The sequence below is a fragment of the Primulina eburnea genome, chromosome 8, assembly GCF_022965805.1.
Source record: "Primulina eburnea isolate SZY01 chromosome 8, ASM2296580v1, whole genome shotgun sequence".
In the NCBI taxonomy this organism is placed as follows: Eukaryota; Viridiplantae; Streptophyta; class Magnoliopsida; order Lamiales; family Gesneriaceae; genus Primulina; species Primulina eburnea.
In genome coordinates this window covers 6,525,347-6,551,104 of record NC_133108.1, presented here as the reverse complement: position 1 = coordinate 6,551,104, position 25,758 = coordinate 6,525,347, and the positions used below count along the sequence as shown (strand labels likewise).

Sequence of the window (25,758 nt, the reverse complement as noted above, 5' to 3'; positions counted from 1 at the left end):
TGGTTTTACGTCATGGTTTAGTACGATGATTAAACGAGGTCAAGCCAGGAGCGAACTAGAATGTCCTAAGCTACTAATTCACTTTGGTGGTGAGCTCAAGTACCTACGTCTAAGACATGCAAGTTAAGTATTTAAAATTTATGTTAGTATGTGCAGTAGCGGCCCCAAGTGAGATCCAACGAATCCCTCAACGCCAAGTAAGTATGTTGACGTGCAAGAAAATATTTCAAGTTTTTGAGGTATGCTAAATGTCTTGTGACCAAATTATGTTTAGGATTGGAAAGCGTTAAATTATGAACGGGGACCAATCCGCCCGTTAAATTATGAACGGATTAGATCGTGGTTGAAAAGCGTTAAATTATGAACGGGGACCAACCAGCCCGTTAAATTATGAACGGGGATCTCATGTATGTGGCAGTGGATACGTCCCTGTCAGCCCAGTACTGTGGTTTGTCTGATCAGGCATTTATTATGTATGGGTCACTTGCTTTGAAACATCCTCTACGCAAAATGATGAAGTTATGAATTTATTTATTTTACGCAGTAGTTTAATCGTCATCTTTTCAGTATATAAGTGAGGCCGGTCTGGAGATGGAATATTGAGATAAATTAATAAAGTCATGTTTAATTATTTTATGCATTTTATACATAATTCATGCATGATAGGATTTGCTTCAAGAAATTTTAAAAGTTCGTGCATTAAGATTTTTAAGTTGCATTTCACGTTCGAACGAGGATCGGAGACCGGGGAATTTACAGAAAATTATTTTAATTACATGATTAATTTTTATAAATTAATTTAGAGCATTTTAAGTGTATTTTTAAAAATGATAATTTTTGGGTATTTTTACCCGCATGATTTTTATTTTTATCGGTACGCTAATTTTATCGAATCAGAGACTTTTTAAGGGTTCGGCTAATATTTTCAAAAATCTTTTCGACGCGAAATATTTTTCGAGAGTGTGTTTGGAATTATTGGACCTATTTTTGAGCTATTTGGGCCTAAAACTCTTTTAAAACCTTTAAAATAAATTTGTGGCCCATTAACCTAGCACTATCTATTTAATTAGCTCTTAAACACTTTTTTTACCCTAAACCTAATAGTGTATTAGCCGACACCCCCTCCCCAGCTGCCCCCTCTCTCGGTTTCAGCACCATTCTTCAAGAAAATTTCGGTGGTCTCTTGTTCTTGTTTAAGGGAGCCTCACTCTCCTCATTTTTGGTCATCAAACTTCTTAAGGCACGCAGGTATTTTCTTTTATGTATCTTTCACGCCATATACATACTCATGAATTCTACTTTTATGAGAAAAGTTCGATCCAGTTTCACGCATGAAACATCTTCGATTTTTTTTGCATGAGATTTTCTTTTTTGTTCAATATTACTGTCATGTATGCGTGTGTGCAGGATACCTTTCGATCCAGTCAAGTAACGTGAGAAAATGCTTCATTTTTGTTTGAGTTCATGCACGTTTCCTTTTCCCCCACTCATGCTTTGTTTAAACTATTGCAAGGGGGCTGCTGCGGGTGGTGTGGAAGGGCTGTTACACCGAGAGTAGGAGGGCTTGCAAGCTAGATCGGGGTGTGGTGAGTCGGGCGAGAGAGGAGCCGCATTTTGAGTGGTTTTGGGTGGAGCTGCGGTTTTGTTTTGGTTTCGGTAGTTTAGATGGAGTCATTAAGTGCCTAATGGTGTGTAATAAAGCTAGGTCCATGTGGTGGGTTTAGAGAGGACCGAAGGTGAGGAAATGGGGGGACATGTGTTGTATTGAGATAATGACATAGGGTGGAGCCATGTATAGGATGAATGATAGTGCAAGTGGGAGTGGCCGAGATTTTTTTTCACTTGTTGGACCATCAGCCGTAGGTTTAATGGCTTGGGATAAGATTTTAGAATCATTATAGTGTTTTTAAAATATGATAAAAAGTTGGGAAAAATTCGGGTAAGTTTTGATTCGATTCGGGTTAAAATCGGGATCCCGGTCAAAGTTTTAAAACAAATCGGTTAAGTTGTGAATTTTGCTCGAGTTTATGTCTAGGAATGGTTTTTAATATGTTTTGGGACATTTTAAGGAGTTTGGTAAGTTTCGGGTCGATTTTAGAGGTCCAGGGTTAAAACGATAATATTTGGGTTTCCAGGGGCAAAATGGTCATTTTGCACCCGGGGTGAGATTTTGGTCCTAGCAGCGCCCTGAGCACAAATCATGATATTTTTAAATATTAATGCATCACGTTTACGATTTTTACGCTATTATAATAATTATGGTGCATGCTTAATTTAAAGGAATTAAGAGAAAAAGTGAGAAAGTGAAGAGCACTCCGTCTCCGCCGCGCCACGTCGTTATTTTGTTTGTTTTCTGTCAAAACAAACCAAGACATGTTTATATCTTCTTTCACTCTTCAATCAAGCCATATAGATATTTTTAAATATCGCAAGTACATGATTTTAATATAAGATATTTCAGTATGCGATTTAATTATATTACGTGCATTAAATAGAAAATGATTATTTTTGAGATTTATGCGATATGGCTTGTGGTTCATTCACTATGTGGGAGCATTATTTTTACGGTCGCCAGTGACCGCTCAGTTCAGGTTGGTACAATCGGGTCTTCAGTGACCGCTCAGTTCAGGTTGGTACCATCGGGTCTTCAGTGACCGCCAGCTCAGTTCCAGGCTCCCCGGTAGTCAGTTACCGATCAGTTCAGCTTAGTGCAGTGGCCACAGGCGTAAAACATAATCTCAACAGAAAATTTTACCAGTTATTTCAGAGCGGTGTTCTTGTAAAGGGTTATGCCTACTGCCAGTCGCAAGAAGCTCACGAAAGTCACACCTCAAGTCTGTAAGTTTTAAAGTTTTGCATTATGTTATGTAGTAAGCATTAAGTCATGATTTTCGCATGTGCATGTTTTAATGCTATACATCACCTGTGTGTCTACATGACATACGTTTTAGAGTACAGGCTTACCTGTCGTTATGACTTGAGATTGGGTCTTTAAAATTTTATGCATGTTACGACATGAAATGAGAAATTGTTTAATCTTCTTGCATGCTGGGTGGTGGAATTGGAAATGAGTAAGAATTTTGCTTTTGGGTGTTAGGAAAAGTTGTAAATGATTTGTCTATTTTAATTTTTGGTTAGTAGTATTGATGTTATAATCGTGGGTCATGAGTTGAACTTGACAATTATGAATGCTTTTGGGACTTGTAGATTTTCTATGAAATTACTGATGGTTCGTGGTTGCTAGCTGAGTTGATTTTTGGAAGACTCCATGTAAGGATTAATGATTCGGGAAAACGACGATCTTTGGAAGTATACAAAGCGTAGAATTTATTTAGTATGCATGCTCCCCCTAGTTGGATTTAAGGATTTAATTGCACGAATGGAGAATTTTAAGGACCTAGTGGTAATGACCAATAGTTTCAGGACCTAAGTGCAAAGATAAAAATCCTAAGGGACTAGTTTCGAAGTTATCGTTTGGGATTAAATTCCGAGTTTCGAGGATTTTAAGGTTTAATGAGACTAAAATCGAAAATTTTATTGGGGACCGGAAATGCAAATTTTGAAGAGTTGTAGTGCCAAAAATGTAAGTTCGAGAACTTTAAGGGTCAAATTGCAAATTCAGAAAATTTTGGGGATTAAATTCGAATTTTTGAGGAACACTTGGGTTAAATCAGTAAAGTTCGAGGCTATGAGAATTGAATTTGGGTCTAATAAGCTTCAAATTTTTGAATTTTATGTTGCGAGAAACTTACACAATGGAATTAGGAACACCAAGAACTTATGGGTAAATGTGGAATTTCCGAAATTTAGGACAAACTGGATAATTTTGAGGAAATAATGAATTAATGCTACAATTTTAAGGAATTTGGGGGACTAGTTTAGTAGTAAGTGAGAGTTGAATGGTTTAAATGATAGGGATTTTCGATGATTTAAGCTCGAAGGGATCATTAGAACCTTAAAGTATCGGGGTTATAATATTATAAGAAATGGTAATCAAAGGGATTGTAAGATGAATCGACATTGGGCTCGAAAAGTTAAGCGCTAGTGAATTAATGTTGCGGCAATTTAAAATTCAGGGTGATAACAATTTGAGGTAAAGTCGATCGGTTAGCTAAGTTATAAGAATAGACATTGAGTTAGCGAATTTTTTTTTGGGAACTTAAGTTGATGTGTCATAAGTTTTAGTCATGATTGTAACAGTTAAGCTTGTACCTTTGTTGGAATTTGATTTTTCTAGAAGGTTGGGTATGGTTGATGATTAGGTTATTTGATAGACGACGCATGTAAGAATCGAGGTAGACACCTTGTCTTGGGAAATTTTTGTAAATTATGAAGAAACTTGGGAGTAACTGAATATGTGTGTTGGAATTATGTTATCCAAAACTATTTGGACTGCGTAAGGTTGAATTTCAAATTTATGGGATATTTGCTCATACGGAATTTTTGGGTGAAATAAACAAAGAGAATTATTGGTGTTCAACATAAGTTATCAATAAATGAATATTAAGATTTTTATTGAGTAAGAAATCTACAAGCTTGATATGGGGATTCTAAAATTCTATGGGTTATAAGTGGAGTTGATTCATTAGAGTTAGTCCATTATTAATAAAGGAAATTTATTAAGTTTTATACGCTAGAATTAATTGAGTATTGGGGATACGTCTAAGTGGGACATTCGTTCCAATGAGGAAGGCTCAAGTGTCTTAGGTTTTAACTATATTGTAATCGTGAAGAAAATAGTTTAAGCTTATGATTGATGCTAGAAAGTTTTTATTATTTAAGAAGATGATCGATATTATATATTTTGGGGTTTTACGGATTTATGTTACTCGAAATTAAAGGTTGGCAACAATTTTATATTTTGGATGTACACGTAAATAGCTAAGTTATGTAATTTTGCATCGTAAGGTAAAAATTTAATTCAAGGATTGTAGGCCAATATTATTATGGGGTTAAGATAAGGTTTAACTTTTAAGTGTATTGTCGAGGATAGAAGTTGATCAGTAACCTTTGGTGCTAAGAGTTCTTAAGTTGAACTGCATAAATGCTAATGTAATAGGTCGTTGACATTACATGTATAGTATAAAGAAGGTAAGATACGATAAGTTTGAACCTCCATTTCTAATATTGGGAACAACGAGAAAAGTCAGAATTCAAGGTCGTAGTAAAGTAAACTAAGTTACCATAAGTCGTTTTAAGTTGTGATTCGCAAACGAAGTTTTTGGAAGGCAATTTAATTAGGATTGAAGAGATGTAAGGACAACATAAGACTTAATTTTATTCAGAGTAGCGCAGCGGTAGCGTGGATCGTTGGGATACTAGAATTAAGAATATAACTTTTGGATTATCGAGGATAAGCGAATTTCGGGGACGAAATTCAAATTTAGGGGGATGGATTGTGACGTCCCGAAAATTGAGTTCCACATGAACCACGTGCGTGCAAGTTATTAAATTTCTCATGTATTTTATTAAATGGTTTTAATGCATGTTTATTTCATTAATTTGCGTTTTAATTCATGATCTATGAATTTGCATTATGTTAAATTATTATATGATGCACGTAAAAACGTTTTCCTCAAGTTTTATATTTCAGGCGATTATTCGAGGCGGGATCGAGGGAAAGAGACCGACGACGAATTTAGGCGATTTTAAAATGTGGTATTTTATCTTAAGTTGAGGTTGGGGTATTTTAACTAATTTATTAGGTTGGTAGTATTTTTAAAGCCTAATCTTGTATTTTGTGAATTAAGAGTTTAAAATTTTTAAAGTTAGCATTCTTGGTGTTCTATTGTTCTAATTAGAGAATTTTATAAAATTAGTGGGGATGCATGTTAATTAGGAATTTTGTTAAAATTAATTGAAGGTTGGCATGTTAATTAGTGGCTAATTGTCATTAAGCATAATTTATTCCCTAGATATTAGAAACACACGCACACACACAATTTCACACACACACACACACTCACGTAAAAACACAATACACAAACACATACACATTTTATTTTCAGAATTTAAAAGAGAGAAACCTAGGGTTCCATAGCATTCAGCAGCCGTCCCCTTCTCTTCGAGTCTCCCAGCAATTTTCGTGAGTTTTATTGCAAGAATTTAGTGCCACGTTCGTCCCGGATCAAGCCTCGCTCCGTTCCCGCATCGATATCGCCGTTTCGGTAAAGTTTATCATCAAAAGACACGTATATTCTGTTCTTTCTGCATCGATCTTGTCATATTACGCGTTGTGTTATTTTTATGCGTGTAAATTCATGTGTGACGTTCGTCGTTTGAGCGGAAAATGGTTTGGATGCGTTTTGAAATACTTTTAGATCTGAAATCTCGTAACTTACTGTTCCGTTGAAAACTGCGATTTTTCTGTCGGGAATTTGAGAAAACTTTCAACTAGAAACTTGTAGAACTTTTCGATTCCTTCGATTTGATATAAAATTCGAGATTTTTGGATGAAAATTGAGTGAGTTATGACGTTTTTCGTGGGACTGCTCAAGCTGCGACTTTTATGTAAAATGTGTTCTTGAAGTTATTTGTTGCAGGCTTCGTTGGACATCGCCGGGCTTGTGCTACTGCATTTATATATGTTACGAGATGTATTTAGGTGTTATTTGGTGGTTCGTTCGGGTCGGGTTTGGCTTGGGATATAATAGAAGTCGTAGGAAGCGAAACGATGCCTAATTACGAGTTATTGTTGTGTTGGAATTAATTGTTGATGCTTAGGGACGTTTGGGGCGTTTTTATGGGTTTGAATCAATGTAATAACATCCTAGGATGAGTCTAGAGGTGTTGGTTCATGATCCTTAGGCTTGGATTGAAAGGGTGAATGAATAAGTTATTGAATTTTCGTGAGTTTTCAAGTCCAGTGCCTACCCGGACCCCTACACGGAGTCCGTGTCCGTTTTCCTTCAAAAATACGAAATTCCAGAGCCTACCCGGACCCGTACACGGACCCTTACACGGGGTCCGTGTACACCCTTTTTGAAAAAAAAAAAATTTTAAAAAAAAAAATTAAATTTTTTTTTTTATTTTTTATTTTTTTTTTAGGATTTGCTTCGGGGTTCTATATCATGGTTTAGCACCATGGTTAAAATTTATTTATGTATAAATATAGGATTTGTTTTGTGGTTTTACGTCATGGTTTAGTACGATGATTAAACGAGGTCAAGCCAGGAGCGAACTAGAATGTCCTAAGCTACTTATTCACTTTGGTGGTGAGCTCGAGTACCTACGTCTAAGACATGCAAGTTAAGTATTTAAAATTTATGTTAGTATGTGCAGTAGCGGCCCCAAGTGAGATCCAACGAATCCCTCAACGCCAAGTAAGTATGTTGACGTGCAAGAAAATATTTCAAGTTTTTGAGTTATGCTAAATGTCTTGTGACCAACTTATGTTTAGGATTGAAAAGCGTTAAATTATGAACGGGGACCAATCCGCCCGTTAAATTATGAACGGGTTAGATCGTGGTTGGAAAGCGTTAAATTATGAACGGGGACCAACCAGCCCGTTAAATTATGAACGGGGATCTCATGTATGTGGCAGTGGATACGTCCCTGTCAGCCCAGTACTGTGGTTTGTCTGATCAGGCATTTATTATGTATGGGTCACTTGCTTTGAAACATCCTCTACGTAAAATGATGAAGTTATGTATGTTCAAGTATGCAGTATTTTTATGAAAGTTTATGTTGATGGCACGTCTAGTTATGTACGTACGTATGTTCAAGTTTATTATGCAAGTTCAAGTTTCAAGCTATGTATGTCCTATTTTAAAGTTGCATGTGATTTTATTATGTACTACTCGTTACTACCAGTTTATACGTGTTGAGTCTTTAGACTCACTAGACTTGATCGATGCAGGTGAGTATGTTGATGAGGAGACAGGAGGTGGCGACCAAGGGGCAGGCTTGGACTGAGCGGGAGGCTAACCCGAGGACTGCAAAGTTTATGTTTTTACGCAAATGTTAATTAACTCTGATTTCCTGGTTCGAGGGAAATACTTTGAGCAAAACTTTTGTGAGCAAATTTTATTGTAGTACTTTGAACCGCCATGTCTTATGGGGGACTTGGTTGGGATATTTTTATGGCAAACTTTGAATGTTATTTTATGTCTAAGAAAATTTTTAATTTTTCCGCAAATTTTTAAGTATGAAAATACGGTACGTTACAGTTATATCTGATCATTTAGATCATTAAGTGCTAAGATAGTATTGTAATTTATTTAATTCGAATATCAGTTTGTATATTGTCTATTATCGGCAAATATATACTAGGGGTTTCAGTTTGACAGTGTTTAAGTTCAAACTGAACTGAGATCTTATAAATCACTTGTATAAATCAAACTCTTTTAGTGTGAGCCTTCCGAACGAAAGAAAAAGTGACGTATGAGCTTGAGTATCTAAACATGCAGAAACATACGTGTGAATTGTTTACACTTCAATTTACCTTTTAATTTATTTAGCCAACCTTGTTGATGATTTGTTCTAATATGTCAGTTTGGCTTTTTCCCGCATTTATTTGTTAGTCAACTGACATCGACACTAAAGAATATATATAATTTAGTAGCTAACCCAACTAAATTAACCAGAAGAAACAAAATTGTATCAAGTGTTTATTCAACCTCCTTCTAAATAGTTCGTTGAATCCTACAACTTTTTAAAAGAGAGTAGTCGCAAATTTTTGATATATTGATTGTCCGTAAATTGCTATTGTTATTATTATTAAAATTATCTTCATTAGAACTTTAATATAAATATTTTTTATCATGTTTTCAAAAATTATTAAAAAATTTAATCAAATTTATTCATCTAATATATGGCAAAAAAATTCATTTTTTGAAAAATATTTATTTATTTTTAAAATTTTGATAGACAAAATAATTATGATTTTTAAAATATATTTTTCATTCTTTTTATTTGTAAGAGTTTCAGTCAATTAAAATAAATAAGTTAATTTGAAAAATATAATATTTTTACTTTCATTTAATAGTTATCTTAAATTACATAAACATTTTTTATATAATAATTTATTATAATAATATTTAAATTTTAAATATATTCTTTATTTTCAATAATTTTAAATATTTATTCAAACGTCACTACTTATTAATTTTAATAATTAATTATATAAAATAACATTATGTATCACACCGATGGAATATTAGTTTTTTAAAAAACTCGAGTATCTTTATAAATTATTGCTTGTGTTTCGAGTAAGGAAATCTGGCCTTACATGTTAAAAATTGTTAATGCAGGATTCACCTCTTCCATTACCTACACTGCAACAGACGACTACGTCGCTTAACGCTCCTATTACATCACCACCTTCAATTACAAGTTCCATATTGACTTCAGAAAAAGGGAGCTTGGAAAGTTTTTAAAGATAAACCTCCAAGAAAGTTCTGCACAGTCCCCTAGCCAAAATGGTTTGTTTCACTCCATAAGTTTGAAAACGTGATGTCTGCATGCATGCTCTCGAAAGTTTTGAAAGATAAGCCTCCAAGAACAATGCATACAATTGTACAAATATCTGCCTCTTATCCCAGAAAAAAATCTGTATGCATTACAACAGAAAACAGAATTTTCACACCGCGTATCAAGATCTGGACTAAATGAGAAATATGGTTTCCCATTCTACAAGGGCGGAGTAGCTAGCTATTATTACTCCACCACATCCGATGATAGAAATCAAATACAGATTTGAAACCCGTTCAGTGTTGAATAGCATTCTTGCATAATATCAGAAACTCAACTCTTAAAACATAAAATTAAGTTCGTCGCTTTTAATATTGAAACAAAATTTGCACAATATCATATATACATCAGTGGCTGATACGATTTTCAAAGAAATATTCGCCCAGTTGTCCCGTTATCCACCAACTCCTGAAGCTAAATATAGGAAAGAAAGGAACAGTAATTTGTTTAGTGCATTTCTTTTGCATGATCCCTCAAATTCCAACCACACAAGTCTGATTATTAACTAATTTATCAAGCCTACGTTTAGCTCAGATAAAAAAACCGTGTGGACATTGTTTTTTTTACTTGTTATAAAACTTACAAAGTTTTACTCGGCCTTCCTTTAATCTAGGCAAAGAATACATGGATGATGGAACCTCCATATTCTCATAGTATTCGTCCCATCCTTAGGCCATCGTTTCATTAATTTACTGCAAGGAGATTTCTTTCACCTTGCCCATAAGGCAAGGTTTTAACATCCTTTAAAGGCTTAATTTTTCTTTCCAGTATCTTCGAACTTCTCACTATCTTTTTTTTAAACCAAGATTTGAGTTTTAATGGGTTAACGCCTTTTTTTGAATCTTACTGGGATCCTTTGATTTTCTGAAATTTGGTGCTTTGATCAGAGGGTGTCTTAAAAATGGAGAAAAGAACCAATATTTTGATGCACAGATACGAAATGGGGAAATTGCTTGGGAAGGGTACATTTGCAAAAGTTTATCATGCAAGAAACCTGAAAACGAGCGAGAGCGTAGCGATCAAAATCATCGACAAAGAGAAGATCGTCAAGGTAGGTTTGATAGATCAAATTAAGCGCGAGATCTCCGTGATGCGGCGCATCAAACACCCAAATGTGGTACAGCTGTACGAGGTTATGGCGAGCAAATCTAAGATTTATTTTGCGATCGAGTATGTTAAGGGTGGCGAGCTTTTCAACAAGGTGGCGAAAGGGCGGCTCAAAGAAGATGCTGCAAGGAAGTATTTCCAGCAACTGATCGCTGCTGTCGATTTCTGTCACAGCCGTGGCGTGTATCATCGTGATCTGAAGCCAGAAAATCTACTCCTTGATGAGTCAGGGAATTTGAAGGTGTCGGATTTTGGGTTAAGCGCCTTGGTTGAATCGAAAAGACAGGACGGACTTCTGCACACGACATGCGGAACACCGGCTTATGTTGCTCCGGAGGTCATCAGCAAGCGAGGATACGATGGAGAAAAGGCTGATATTTGGTCATGTGGAGTAATTCTGTTTGTTTTATTGGCGGGCTATCTCCCATTCCAAGATCCCAATCTCGTGGAAATGTATAGAAAGATCAGTAGAGGGGAATTCAAATGCCCGAACTGGTTTCCCCCGGAGGTCAAGAAACTTCTTTCCAGAATACTTGACCCGAACCCATACTCAAGAATCAGCGTCTCAAGCCTGATGGAAAATTACTGGTTCAGAAAAGGGTTCAAGCGGGTGGAATGCGCTAGTTTTGATGTAAACAAGGAGGATTCTCCGCGCAGCATTCTGGAAGTCGTGGATTCGGATTCAGAATCCTGCTCCGGGAAGAAAGATGAGGCGCAGCCAACCTGTTCGATGAAACGACTACCCAGCTTCAACGCTTTTGACATCATATCCAATATTTCCCAGGGATTTGATCTCTCAGGACTGTTCGAAGAGGACACGAACAACAGCAAGGCGGAAGCGTGGTTTACGACCCAAAAGCCACCATCAATGGTGGTTTCGAAGCTGGAGGAAGTGGCATTAATGGAGAGTTTCAAGATCAAAAAGCTAGATGGAGTGGTGAAAATGCAAGGGAGCAAAGAGGGGAGAAAAGGGCAGTTGGGCATTGACGCGGAGATATTCGAGGTTACGCCGTCGTTTCATGTGGTGGAGGTCAAGAAAACTGCCGGCGACACCATGGAGTACCGCAAGTTTTATGACCAAGATTTGAAGCCTTCATTGAAGGACATAGTGTGGAGTTGGCAAGGTAGTGGGGACAATTTACAGCAGCAAGAAGGCGATTTTAATTAATTACTGTTTATTATAAACATAATATTCGATTTTGTTGATTTTATTATCCATTTTTTTCATGTCGATTTAGATTTATGCATAATTCTTTTACAAACTTCCGTCGTTTTTTTATATAATAAAAGAGATGACTTCACTCATAATTAGACGAGGGTAAAAACTTGTGTGAGACGGTTTCACTGATCGTATTTTGTGAGACGAGTATCTTATTTGGGGATTATTTCACCCTGCCCGTGCAGGCAGTGCCTGCACGGGAAGGGAACGGCCCGGATCACTCCACATGAGTGATCCGAGCCCACCACCATGTATTAAAAAAAAAAAATTGGCTCGGAAAAATCCGAGCCGTTAGATCTACCCTGCGGGCAGTGCCCGCAGGGGTAGGGTCTACTTTACCCTTATTTGGATCATCAATGAAAAAGTATTATTTTTATATGTTAAGAGTATTACTTTTTATTGTAAATATCGGTAGGGTTGATCCGTCTTACAGATAAAGATTCGTGAGACCGTTTCACAAGAAACCTACTCTTCGACGACGAGTACAAAGTTCATAGCTTGATCTCTATTTGCTTAGTTATGTTCTTAACCCATTTTCTTCCATACCCAATTTGAGTCGGTTAGTATCGAATGGGTAAATCAAATGAATCTTGTATACCCCAAATTTGTAATTTGAGTGTTACATAACACCTTTTTTTTTTGTCGGTCCCCAAAATTGTTCTAATTTTGTGGCAAAAAATTATAGCTTTCTTACCCAATTTGAGCCACTTGATACACCAAATATGTAAATTTGTACCATAATTTCAATTTTATGTACTTATATTGGCCAAAAACAATGTGATATACTCAACTAGAGTTTATGGATATGAATAATTTTTACATTTATGTCACGATTTCAATTACATATCTTTAGTCTTCGCTTGAAAAAATTAGAGAGCTGAAATGATAAAACATGTGTCAGAATATTTGTCGTTGGATTGAATCATATGTTGCCCTAACAATCTCGTTACTTACCGGTGATACCTCATAAGGATCATGGTTATTGATAACCCGGGATATTAATTAGATAGTCCAGATCAGAGCCAATATGTCGGGTACTCTCCTCATTAGCTGGGTTTTTCTTCTCCTCCTGGGTAATCAATAGCCCGGGCCCTCATACAAGCACTCGGGCACCTTCCCACCCGGGCCACCTAGAGAATTGTACCGCACTCGAGTGTGATTGATACGGGTTTTCTAAATTTATCAGAGCAACATAGGTTTGGAGTGTTCTAGAAGTCATCATAAGCTATAGTATGGGCAGCCGACTTGCCATACTTAGTAGGTGACACTGAAAACTAGATAATGATAAAATTTTCTCCTATAAATAGCAAGTATATTTCTCATTTAATGATCTTGAATCTTTGAATTCTCAAGCACTCACATATATCCTCACATATATCGCTTGTGTTCATCTTCAACCAGCTGACTTAAGCATCGGAGTGGTTACGCCGGAGACTCCTCCGGCACCCATTCACGAGTTCTTTTTTGTTTGCAGGTGTTGTTGAAGCCATTATCTTCACTCAAATTCCTAAACACTCAATCACTTTCATTATCCGATGGATCACCCACTTACATCATACCCGATTCACTTGAATATCATCACTTATCTTTTGTGAATGAAGAAATACTGAATCAAATGTATCATGTTTGAAGTTTTGGTTCGAGATCATAAAAAATGGAATTGCTTCGGTCGCGTATTGTAACAAATTAAGCATTCACTTTGGCAAAGTGATTTAGAGAATCTGATCGATGGTTGAAATTAATCATACTCCGAAAACAATCCAATATTTTTTGTTTAAAAAAAAAAACATGTCGGTTTGGTTCTTTAATCGTTACAATGTTTGAAAAATGAAATTAATAATAATTCGATTAACATATATTTATTATGTCAATTGTCACCCCACGATTTAAATATATTAAATATGTACTTATTTTAAATAAAATCCATCAAACACGTTTTGTTATATAAAATCAAATCAAACACGTTTTGAAATAACAAAACGAACACGTCTCAAAAATTTCCGCAGCACCGACTTTTTGGGAAAGAAGGGAAAACAAATTAAAAATCGAATGTCCATATAAGTTGCAATCACAACCCCTAACATGACATCCACAAGTGTAAAAATCACTAACAAATGGTCCCCCATGTTATGGTAGGAATTGAGGTCCCCAACCATCTTAATTTATGTTATATTAAGAATGTTTTTTTCTTTATTTCATTATTATTATATAGTGTGGAATTTTCGTATTTTTATGAAAATTGATATATAACTGATACCAGGATTGCTGTCCAAAATATCTTGGGTTCGAATCTTAGGAAGATGAAAGTTTCAGTGCTTGGGCAGGAGAAGTCCTATGAGTAATGGCTCGTATGAAAAAGTCGCGAGGGACAGAGGTCCCTTGAGGGAGCCTAAGATCGGGATAGCCCATGATCACCCAAAAATGTCGGAATATGATGAGAATAATTACCTACCACATTTATCCTAAATTCAACAAAAAGAATATTCAACCATTGTAACAACGAATATAATATATGGGAGTTTTATGTTTTGATGTTACTTCACCCCACCTAATACCATTACAAGATTCTTTGCAACAAATGTAACTTAATACATGCAAAAGCACAAAATGTGTACCGAAAAAGCTGAGCGGCCAATCAAGACGAGGTTGTTTCTTTCTTTGTGTATGTCTTAAAACTTTCCGTAAACGAACAAGAAGTTTGGGAAATATGGAAAAAGTAAAAGAAGACGACCTGAAACCAAGAAATTATCAGATCAAGGCCATGTTTAGAGGGTAATATTTGCTGCTAAACGGAGAAGCAATGCATTATAAGCATAGATTTATTGCTGCGCACCGCAAAAAAGGAATGCCTTTGCAGATAAGAACTGCATAACAGATATTGATTCCAAGTAGTATGTACAAAAAATAGTGAATAATAAGTTCTTTCCATCAGATTAAAGGCTAACAGTCGTATTTCATTTAATATTAGAGATTTTACCAAACCTTAGTCCTTAAGTGACCAGTGAGGTTACATTTCTATTAACTCTAATCAAAGACCTATTGTTTAGTTTGATGCAACTCATGCAAGAAGTTCAATTGTTCCACGAGGATCTAAAGCAGCGAAGCACACAAGGCGCCAATGGCGCCAATCCGAATAAAGGAGTAACCGAATGACAGAGTAACCAAATTTTGTTCCACACAACCAGAAATCTGTGAAACCTTTGAAACTGATCATCTTTACAATCAAAAATCAATATTGCATTGTTTTCAAGAAAGAGCCCGGCAGAGAGCCGTTCAACAAATAACTAGTAAACGTAAAAGTGTCGTTCAAAAAGAAAACTTTTCCCTAAACCAATGCAGTTTATGCAGCATTAGAAACATTTTCCATCTTGTGGTATACAAGAGAGATGCATAGCAAGAATTGGACTGTTTCATTAAAGAGTAAAAGGGAGCATGGTCACAACTCATGATCAATAACAAGGTAGCTTTATTTATTTACTTGATACGAGGGATCTTAAAATATTAATCAAGACACTGATACAGTGGTAAATTAATCTTCTAGAGGGTTTAACAAGACCAGCCGTAGCACAAAAAGAAAAGGAAAAATCTAACAAAACATAAGGAAAGATTCGATCTTTATTCAGCTAGCACGTACAGAAGTGTAACTAAGGGTAAAAAAAAAAAACCAAAAGCAACAGAATGTAAAAGAAAGGAGGTAAAAGAAAAGTAGAATCTTCTCCCTTCTCCCTCATCTATTCGGTATCTGAGGGCAAGTAAGAAGAATCAGAAACATTTTCATGCACAAGGCTTTGCAATCCCGGCTTCAAGTCACGGTTACAGAAATCCTCATATTCCGTTCCATCCCCTCCTTTTTTCCTTACCTCTACCACTCTCAACAATGGTGTCAATTCGAATATCTCTGCGGCAATCGTTAAGGGTCCCTTTGCACCATCCCGGGATCCTTCGAGACTCACTCGACAATCCTTTTTGCGGACGGTGAAACTCACTATTTTCGCAATTTCCTCCAATTTTGATATGATTTTTGACACCGGTGCCCCTGAAACAAATCTTGTTCCTCCATCTGATCCTTCTTCAAACAAACCTGACAGGTTAAAACCCTGCGAAAATGAAATGATATCGAAAGCATTCAAGCTAGCAGGCCTCGGAAGACTCTTGATCTTCCTTCGGGTCTCCAACTCAGAATCAGATTCGGACAAAGACTGATCCGATAAACACTCAACATCGGTGTTATTAGTATCATCGTTAACAGTACATAACTTATCATCATCAATGAAAAATTTCACATTCTTGAACCCCTTCTTGAACCACTTAGTCTCCATGATCTCCGGAATCGTGATCCGGGTTTCAGGATTCGTGTCCAGCAAACGCGTCAAAAATCGAATCAACTCGGGAGAAAACCACCTCGGACACCTGAATTCACCTTTGTAAATCTTCTTATACATAGACATAACATTCTGATCGTGGAATGGCAAGTAACCCGCCATCAAAACAAACAGTATCACACCGCAACTCCAAATATCAACTTTGGCCGCATTATAGCCCTTTCTAGCCAAAACCTCCGGCGCCACATAGGCCGGCGTGCCACAAAAAGTATGAAAAAGACCATCTTGTTTTATCTGCTCGGAAATAGCACTCAGCCCAAAATCAGACACTTTAAGATCCCCATCCTCATCAAGCAAAATATTTTCGGGCTTCAAATCGCGATGATAGACGCCGCGGGCGTGGCAGAAGGCTACGGCAGAAATCAGTTGCTGGAAATACTTTCTGGCAACTTCCTCTTTAAGCCTGCCCTTGGCAACCTTGTTGAATAACTCGCCACCCTTGACATATTCCATGACAAAGAAGATCTTAGTCTTGGTTGCCATGACTTCGAACAGCTGCACAATGTTGGGATGGCGAACCCTCCTCAAAATGGAGATCTCTCGCTTGATGTGACCGATCAACCCAACTTTCAAGATCTTCTCTTTATCGATCACCTTAATCGCAACACTTTCCCCGGTTTTCAAGTTCTTGGCGTGATACACTTTGGCGAACGTCCCGTGCCCCAGGAGTTTAGCGATTTCGTATCGGCCCAACAGAAAGCCGCTCATTTCCTTCTGCTTCCCAACCTTCGTGGCGGTGGAGGTGGAGGGTTTGGCGGCGGCCATGGAAACCCAATTGGGATTGAGAGTATCAAAAGTCCTATTTAATGTTGGTGGTGTGCGATTGTGGTGGATTTTGCCATTGTGTATGAGGTTGTGAGCTGGGGTTTGTCTCTGTGTTCTGTTTTTGTTGTCCCTTTGTTGAATTGTAAGGCCTACAATTTTGCAAGAAATGTTTGTTTCATTTCACGGAAAGCTCTTCCGCCAGCATTCACAGCTTAATTAAATTTTATTAAAAAATAATAATGAAATTAAATTATAATATCAACAAATTGCCCATAAATTCTTATTTGAGTTCTGAACCTTACTATCAGTACCCAATAATTAATATATTTATATTCAATGCTTGAAAAATTGTATTTGTATGTTTAAATTCCTCAATGAAAAGGAAAATATCGAATTACCCTCATATTTGAAACACATTACTACACTCCTACTTATATTATTTTGCTGATATTATTACTTTATTATTGTATTATATCTTCTCTCCCTTCTTCTGCAGAGCTGCTTCGACCGAGTGAAAGAATATCACCACAAAGAGGGAAAGCTTCAACTGAGATGCAGCAAATGGGGAAAAAAAGGCGACAAACAAATTTGCAGAAGCTAGCACCTCGAATAAATGTCGAAGAACTAGAAATAAGAAGAAATCCAAGCAATGTACGAACGAGAACCACACTTTCCTCAATGTCTGGGGTTTGTTAATTGTGGAAACTTTTTTGTGGTCTTGAAACTGTTATTGTTTGTTTTAGGTTATTGACAACCTTTTTTTCCCCAATTTATAGGCTTTGTTCTTGATATTGTTATTCATTCGATTTTTTAGTCATACTGTTAATATTTTATGAAATTTTGATTAAATTCAAAATTAGTAGTTGTGCTTGATTTCGAAGCTGTTGTTCCAAATTATTTGTGTTATGCACAATTCAATTTTTATGTGATTATTTATTTTTTCGTCTACTGTTGTGGCCAGTGCAATTAAATTTTTTGCGTCTAATACCATGGCTAGATTTGTACATCAAATAGACATGTCAAAATGCTATTTTTTGTTTTGTGTATATGCAATTATGTTCTGTTCTTCTTCTTTTTTGTAATTGTGTTTCTAATTGTGTATATGCAACCAGTTGACTTGGACATGAAACCGAAGTCCAAATTTTTGACACGTCATTTTGACGGCAAGGTCACCAATGCCAACCAAATAGCCATTTATGAAAAATTGATTTTCCTTGCAAGAAGTGACGAAGAATGTGATATTGATGATTTTGTGAGAAGTTTCATTTTGTTCATTTTCAACTGCATAATATTTCCCACAGACAATTATATCACTCCTGGATTTATATTTCCTTATCTCGATGATCTTACAATATTTTTTAAATATGCTAGGAGAGTTGCTGCCTTCCGATTTTTATATCGAGAAATATGTCAGATCGAGAAAAAGCTTTATATTGATGGATGCACGGTTGGATTGATGGTTAGTATTCAGCTTTACTAATTATGATCTTAGTATTTTTCATTAAATTTTATTTTATTTTTTGTTTTAGGCTTGGTTATATGAGACAGTCCTAGTTTTAGGAGTAAGACGTGGTTTAAATGTTTACTCTTGGTTGTTTTGTTGGGGGAAAAGCAAGATCCCACTAAATGCAGGTGACACTGAAACATTTTTGAAACGCACAAATTCAACTTAGGTACTATAATTATTTTAGTTATTAATCTAGTTGTGCAAAATTAATGTTTAGTTGATTGACAGTTGTATTTATTTTTATTTGTGAATAGGTTCTATCGATACATCCATTTTATGAGGAGGGGAAGTTGTTAGTGGACATGAATATTGTTTTAAAGCAAGAAACGAATAGATCTGAAGTAAAAGGTTTTGAGAAACTTGTCATGAAACAAATGAATGATATAAAGATGTTGAGAAAGAGATGTGCTGAATTAGAGGGTGAAAAGGTTCAACGTAGAATGAAGGGAAAAAGGTTTGTGGTGGATAAACGTGACAATGTTGTTGAATCTGAGGAAAGGTTGATAAAACAGAAGAAAAGATGACTTCTGAGTTAGCACATGATGCAAGAGCTAACTTTGGTGATTTTGTTGATGTAGTGATAAAAGAAGTTTTTTCTGATTTGGCTAAAGAAAGGAAAGAGTTAGATGAATCTCATCTTGAATGCTTCGGTTGATGAGAGCATAGGAGGTAGTTTTGTTGCCACTTCTGAAATGAAGAAGAAAACTATTTTTCAATCTTCAATTGTGGATCTTGTGACGGCTAGGGATGATCGTGTGAAGAAAAAAAAAGGTTCCATATTTGTGACTCCACCTAGCTCAACAACAAGACTTAAGAGGAAGGTGACAAAACAGATAACTGAAGTGTCAATTATTTCCAAATCGATTGTATTAAGTTTAATTTAGTTTTTTTGTTTTTCAGTACTATTGTTGTTATTGATGTTTGGATTCTCTGTTATATTGCTGAATATATCGTCGCTTTTGGACAGGAAGTTAAAAACGTTGAGAAGAATGGCAATACTCCTAGCAAGGTTGCCATGGATGAGTTTCAAGGTAGATCAGATTTATGTGGACATGAAGAAGCTGATGATGAAGAGAGAAAATTGGTGACAAACTTTCTTGCTAGAAAAGAATTGGAGTACGTTGATCTTCCGTATGTTTCTTCTTCTTATTTTCTTAATAATGTGTCCTAATTTTTTTTAATGAAATTGGATTTTCTATTTTGTAGTGTTGTCGTTTGGCACGATACGGTTATGAGTTTAAGTGGACCGATATTATACCATTTTCTTTTTGGTGATCCTGTTGAGTCTGAGATAATTAATGTTTACATGAGAATTATGTAAAAGCAAAGTTTCCAGTATTGATTTGAGATTTATTGCATGGACACAATGGTGCAGGTTTGTAGCAGTCCTAGTTTTGCATTTTTTTTTGTTTTTGTTTTACTTTATTAAGATAAATGAGTATATGTGTTCTTGAATGTGTAGAAAGAAGTCCTTACGAAATTGGAACAACATGGGAAAAGATCGATGGTACATCGGGATGATTATGGAGCATTTCTTTCACTGATGACATCTTTCACGATGGGTAGACTGCAGGAACTGACTGGAGAATTATTTAGAATATGCAGATACATCATTTTCCATATGAATGATAGGTGGCATTAGTTTTTGTTGGTTTACAAAAGAGATGAAGGGATATTTAAACTGTGGAACTCCATGCATGATCCATTCGCAGTTGGGAAAGCCAAAGTTTATGTAAGTTTAACCATAATATATTTAAATACAAATTAAGATTAAATTTTGAAAGTGTTATTTGTTGCAGACAAAGTTTTTGGCTGGTTCCGTACGTCACTTATGGAGATTCAACCTTGTAAGTGAGCCAGTGTTAAGATAACCTTGTATTCAACAAGGTGCAACCCTCGATTGTGGCGTCTATGCATGCATGTTGTTGGAGTGTCTAGCCTGTGACACAGATGAGATCTGGAGCTATGCACAGGATGTGAAGATGGACACTTATCGAGCACGTTTGGCAGCCACAATATTATCTGATGAAAATGGATTGTTGAAAAACAAGTTTGAGTAATTAATTACTCCTCACTATTCTGATGGTTAAGAAGTTATAGTAGTACTGAAGTTTGAACATTTCAACTTTTTGTTGTTTTGTTGGTTTAAATTATGTAATGAAGACACACAATTGATTATTATCGTGTTTGTGTTAGCTGTTACGCACTTCAATATCTATTTATGTTAAAATTTATTTGTTTCTGGGAAATTTTGGTGTATCATCTGTTAATTTTTCAGAGTTTGGTTTACGTTGTATTTTAAATGGTGACTGCCCGTAAATAGTAGCTTAACTGCCTTGATAATCTCATGATGTTTGTCAGAGAAAAAATTGTACTCATTGAATGGAATGCTTTGATACGAAAGCAAAACACTTCTCAGATGATAACAAAACCATTCCCATTAATATAATTCTCCACGTCCACTATAGAATAAGCAATTGTGAAAAGATCATCATTGACATCCTTAGACACAACAAGTAGGATACAACCTTTAAACTTACTTTTTATATGAGTCCCGTACAAAAAAATCAACAGTCTACAACCAGTAACAAAACCAACTATACATGCGTGGAAACAAATGAACAGTCGTTTAAATTTGTTAGGTTCGATATCAATCTCACACTCAAAAACACTTCCAGGATTCGTTTATTTAACAGCTCGACAATACCATCTTAGTCTATCATAGCATCCCTTATCTGTGCCATGAATATCATGCATCGCTAACTCCTTGCCCTTCCACACATTGCGATCAGAGACGGATACAGAAATTAAAGTTAGGGTGGGCTTGAACTTAATATAATAAATAAATATATGTGTGTATGTGTGTGTGTGTATGTGTGTGTATATATATCTCAAATATGAGATATTAATATGAAAATAGTTAGCAAAATGATCTTGGCATATTTTTTTAAAAAAAAAACTATTGTTTCTAGCGTATTTGAAATAAGAGATTTACTTTTCAAAAAAGAAGTTTAACCAATATCATTTTCAAAATTTATATATTATTTAAATTAATATGTAACCACATAAAAAGTATTACTTAAAAAAGTTTTAAAAATATATGGCTTGCACCCGTGGAGATACTAATGTCTGACGTGGGAGAATTAAAAAATGAAGTGACCAATAACTTTAGCTTTTCTATACCTGGTACAAAGAATTTGATATTATGGACACATTGAATCTCATAATATTTTTTAAAAAAATCAAAATATGCTTAAATCTTTATATATATTTATCAAAAAAAAAGTAAAATTAGAATTGACTTGAATTTATATAAATCCTTGTAAAAAAAATGGGCTGAGCTACAGCCTAGGACGTGCCAAGCATAGATCCGTCATTGATTGCGATAGTTTAACTCTACATCATAATCTCTTTGTAAGTCTTTTTGAATTGTACAAGGACGATAAGAGGGCTCTCCTATAAGTTTGTCTTTCATCACATTAGCTATCCATGTTGCATCTGCTCTAAGATGTCCTCTACTACGTAGAATATTCTCACCACATGTATGCTCTAAATTGCATTTTCGAATCGCAGATATATTGTCTACTTTGTATTTAGAAGCATAAATTCTCCATCCACAACTAGTCTCAGTACAAGTAACTGTGATTTTTTCGCTATCATTCTTTCTGTACGAAAATAAATGTCTTGTAGCAACATCATAATTTTTAGCACATCTTCTAAAGTCAGCAGCATCTTTGAATGTTTGACCTACATCACGAATGCAATTAATCCAAGCATCTAGTGTATTGCTCAAAGAGGCTTGATCAGCTTCGTTACCACAATTTCTCTGTCTGTTTTCCTCATCAACCCTTACCAATATGATATAAACTTGTTAAGTGCAATATACAAAAATAACTTAACATAAAGAAATGCAAAATATGGAATATAAATAATATTAGTATTGTCAAATAATTCATATCATGGCAACAAAACATATTTATATTATCATAACATAGAACAAATTATATAACCACAATAATCTCAACTAATGCACAATTTCATGCTTGATAAACTAAAATATAAAAAAAATTATCATACTAAACAGGGACATAAATCTAATATATTTTACCTCCGAATATTTTGGTTGTGGACACGTTCGTCTTTACTCTCTGCCATCAATTCAATCATGCTGAGCTTCATACACATATGAAGATGAATAATATTTAGGACATCATCATCGTTATTCAAATTCACGTGCATCTTGTGTTGGGGGGCTACGTATTTCAGAATCATAGCTTCAGGAGTAATCTCATCACATTTTTTTCCAAGCCTCTCAAAAATGTCCATCAAACTACAACCGCTGAAAATTGAAATCACAAACAAACAACATGTTGCAAGACCCACTTTCATATTCCATTTTGCACCTAATACAAAAAAAATACAAAAGTAATTGATATGCACATTTCAAGAATTTAAAGAATTTTCAGAAAATTTTCAAACAAAATTAACAAATTTCTCATTCAAGAACTAAAACATAAAAATTGAGGATAAAATTATATTAATAGAGAAATCTAAAAATAATTTATGCACTGAACTTTGCACTGCTTTGTATTCAAATTAGGCAGTCGTATGATTAAGGCCACAAGATACGTGTATTGCTTTTAAGTTATTCTAAAAATCAATCATAATACAAAACCCTAAATTTTCAAAATTCAATCGGTGGAATTCAGAAAGTAGTGAATTTAAAAAAATAAAAACACACAATAACAATCAAGAAACATGAGAATCATTAAATTGAAAAAAATAAACATAAACTCACTGGCCCTAGAGGCTGGAATTTCACGAAAAATGAGAAAGTTTGAGGAAAGAAAACTCACATTCACTTTATTTTCCCTTCGATTAATTTTTTCTGCACGACGTCTTCAAGATTTTGAGTTTCAAGTAAATGATGCTTCACACATACCCACTGTAAGGCCCAAGATTTTATTACTGTAATCTGAGATTAATCTGAAATGAATTATTTATTAATTGAGATGATCATAGACGGAACATATCAGACTGGGAGAGCCGAAAGAAGATTTGATATGAGGTGCAAGTAAGGATCCTCGCGCACATGCGCGGCATGTATGGGCGCACATGCGCGAGGAAGTCAGAAGCATGCGCGCATCTGCGCGGCTTGAATGCGCGCACATACGGGGAACGTCCAGAACCTTGGGCGCATATGCGCGGCTAGAGGCGCGCATATGCGCGAGTGAAGGGTTGTGCGAGACAGAACATCTCGCGCATATGCGATATGCGCATATGCGCGAGAAGATAAATGTGGAAGAGAAAAGAATCGAAGGAGGAGAGCTCCAAGTCCTTGCGGGTGAGAGATTGAATGTACGCAAAATTCGTCCGTCTGTTTTTGAATCCGAATACAGTACCGAGTTCCTGTCAACACAGGCTACAACTGGACGTAAGTTTTATTACGTTTAGACATGATTTGAAATTATGATATTGTCAGAATTGAATATGAATCAGATATAGTGGTTCTGCTATAGTAGACATTGTATAATTGAATTTAGATTAAAGAATAGACTGTTTATACAATTGTTATGATTTTCAGAGTTGAATTAATTGAAATTTGATATCATAGTTGTGTTGTTACTGATTTTAAGTGTACCGATATAGAGATTATGAATTCTGATAGTATATCTGTGATGTTGAGATTGAAGGGGTATCAAGACTGTATTGTTATGCTGTCGAACCATCAGTTGATTGATATTGATCATATTCAGTAATGATTTCGATTGTATTGTGATATCGTTGATATGAATTAGATTGTATCTTGTTCAGATATGAATCAGATTATATACTGATTTGAGTATTGATCAGAACAGGTTTTGAATCGAATTATATACTGATATTGTATTTATGTGATTTTCATTGCTAGACTGGGTATGGACAGATTGGAATACAAGACCTCGTCTTCATCGAGAAGAGAAATGTATAAATAAATGTTGATTCGAGATTGCACAACTCGAGTTAAGTTTGACTTGAGTTTCCCTAAATCACATACTTTATTTTATTGCTTTGATATTTGCAGATTATCAGATTGATACGTTTAGTCTATTGAATTATAGCAGAGCAAGAGTCCGAGTCTAGGACAGATCAGCCTAGCTAGGGCAGAACCGCCAAGTATTTGTCAGAACCGCGAAGACCCTAGACTTGTGGTATATCGATGAGCTTAGATGTAGATCGACTTCTATTGTAGACATTCGATATAGCATGTCCAAGTCTAACTTAGATCGGGATCCCTAGATTAGAAATAAGTTGAGATGAGATAACGAGTCATTGACTTAAATACAGATTTGTATTGATTCAAGTAGTCAGATTAGGATACATGTTTTAATGATTGTTTATGCGTTTATATGCTTTATATGATTGCATGCTTACATTGTTTATACTGAGATTTATTCTCACCGGAGTATCCGGCTGTTGTCTTGTTTTGTATGTGTGCATGACAACATGTGAGACAAGATCGAGGTCAAGAAGATGATGAGAGAAGACGAGTTTAGAGTGGTGATTCCTGACTTATTGTAGATTTGGTTTACTACTTGAAAATTAGTACTAGTTTGAATAATTTTTGTACATTATTGTACTTATATACTGAGATGTATATTAGTTACATTCCATTACGTTCCGCACTTGTATTTTAAAAGAAAAATTTTTAGACCCTGTTTAATTTAATTGATAATTAAATCCCAAAGATGATTAAGAAGATGATTAGCGTCCGGGTCCCCACAACAGGTGGTATCAGAGAGATAGATCCTTTAGACTGAGATAGAAGAGAATGAGCGGGGTAGATTGAGTTTTCTTTCCTTGCATGTGATTGCTAGCATGAGATTATTCTAATGTTGACTTACATTGTGTGTGCTAGCATTTCATTATGCTTTACTGCTTTAAACTACATGTTACCTGATTTTCTGATTTGAATTGGTATTATGTATTATTGAGTATGAATCAGATTTGATTCTTGATCAGCAGTAAGATGATCAGAGAAAGATTGGAACAGATTTGTAGTATTTGGTTACTAATGTTTTCATAAGTAGATATACCTCCTCGAAGAATTCCGGAAAGGGGTAATACTTCAACTGAGCAGATAGATGTATCAGAAACTCAGATAGAAACACAGTTGGAGAGGTTTCAGTCGTTCCAACCGCCGATTCTGAAGGGTACTGAGACGCCAGTAGATTGTGAGAATTTGCTTGAAGACATAGAAATGCTATTTGAATTTCTTTATTTCACAGATGAGTGTAGAGTTAAGTTGATTGGACATCAGTTACAGA

At 35.5% G+C, this 25,758-nt stretch overlaps 2 protein-coding genes and 3 long non-coding RNA genes across 6 annotated transcripts; 4 read left to right on the top strand and 1 right to left on the bottom strand.

The window, feature by feature from the left end:
* Window positions 1-1,117: 1,117 nt before the first annotated feature.
* On the top strand, window positions 1,118-2,825 carry LOC140837743 (uncharacterized). Its single transcript, XR_012119449.1, has 3 exons — window positions 1,118-1,248; window positions 2,297-2,591; window positions 2,630-2,825. It is a non-coding gene; the product is annotated as an uncharacterized lncRNA (long non-coding RNA).
* A 7,535-nt stretch (window positions 2,826-10,360) lies between these two features.
* LOC140838748 (CBL-interacting serine/threonine-protein kinase 20) lies at window positions 10,361-11,857 on the top strand. Its single transcript, XM_073205275.1, has one exon. It carries the CDS (start codon window positions 10,373-10,375, stop codon window positions 11,744-11,746), a length of 1,374 nt encoding a protein of 457 aa, XP_073061376.1. The 5' UTR covers window positions 10,361-10,372; the 3' UTR covers window positions 11,747-11,857.
* A 3,386-nt stretch (window positions 11,858-15,243) lies between these two features.
* Window positions 15,244-17,095, bottom strand: LOC140838747 (CBL-interacting serine/threonine-protein kinase 12-like). The gene has a single exon (XM_073205273.1). It carries the CDS (start codon window positions 16,942-16,944, stop codon window positions 15,529-15,531), a length of 1,416 nt encoding a protein of 471 aa, XP_073061374.1. The 5' UTR covers window positions 16,945-17,095; the 3' UTR covers window positions 15,244-15,528.
* Window positions 17,096-18,185: 1,090 nt separating this feature from the next.
* LOC140837742 (uncharacterized) lies at window positions 18,186-19,053 on the top strand. Its single transcript, XR_012119448.1, has 3 exons — window positions 18,186-18,403; window positions 18,474-18,617; window positions 18,706-19,053. It is a non-coding gene; the product is annotated as an uncharacterized lncRNA (long non-coding RNA).
* Window positions 19,054-19,364: 311 nt separating this feature from the next.
* On the top strand, window positions 19,365-20,691 carry LOC140837741 (uncharacterized). Of its 2 annotated transcripts, none has more exons than XR_012119447.1 (3): window positions 19,365-19,582; window positions 19,914-20,183; window positions 20,289-20,691. It is a non-coding gene; the product is annotated as an uncharacterized lncRNA (long non-coding RNA). The 2 variants fall into 2 exon arrangements; XR_012119446.1 differs by having other exon boundaries at window positions 19,366-19,582; window positions 20,251-20,691.
* Window positions 20,692-25,758: the final 5,067 nt, after the last annotated feature.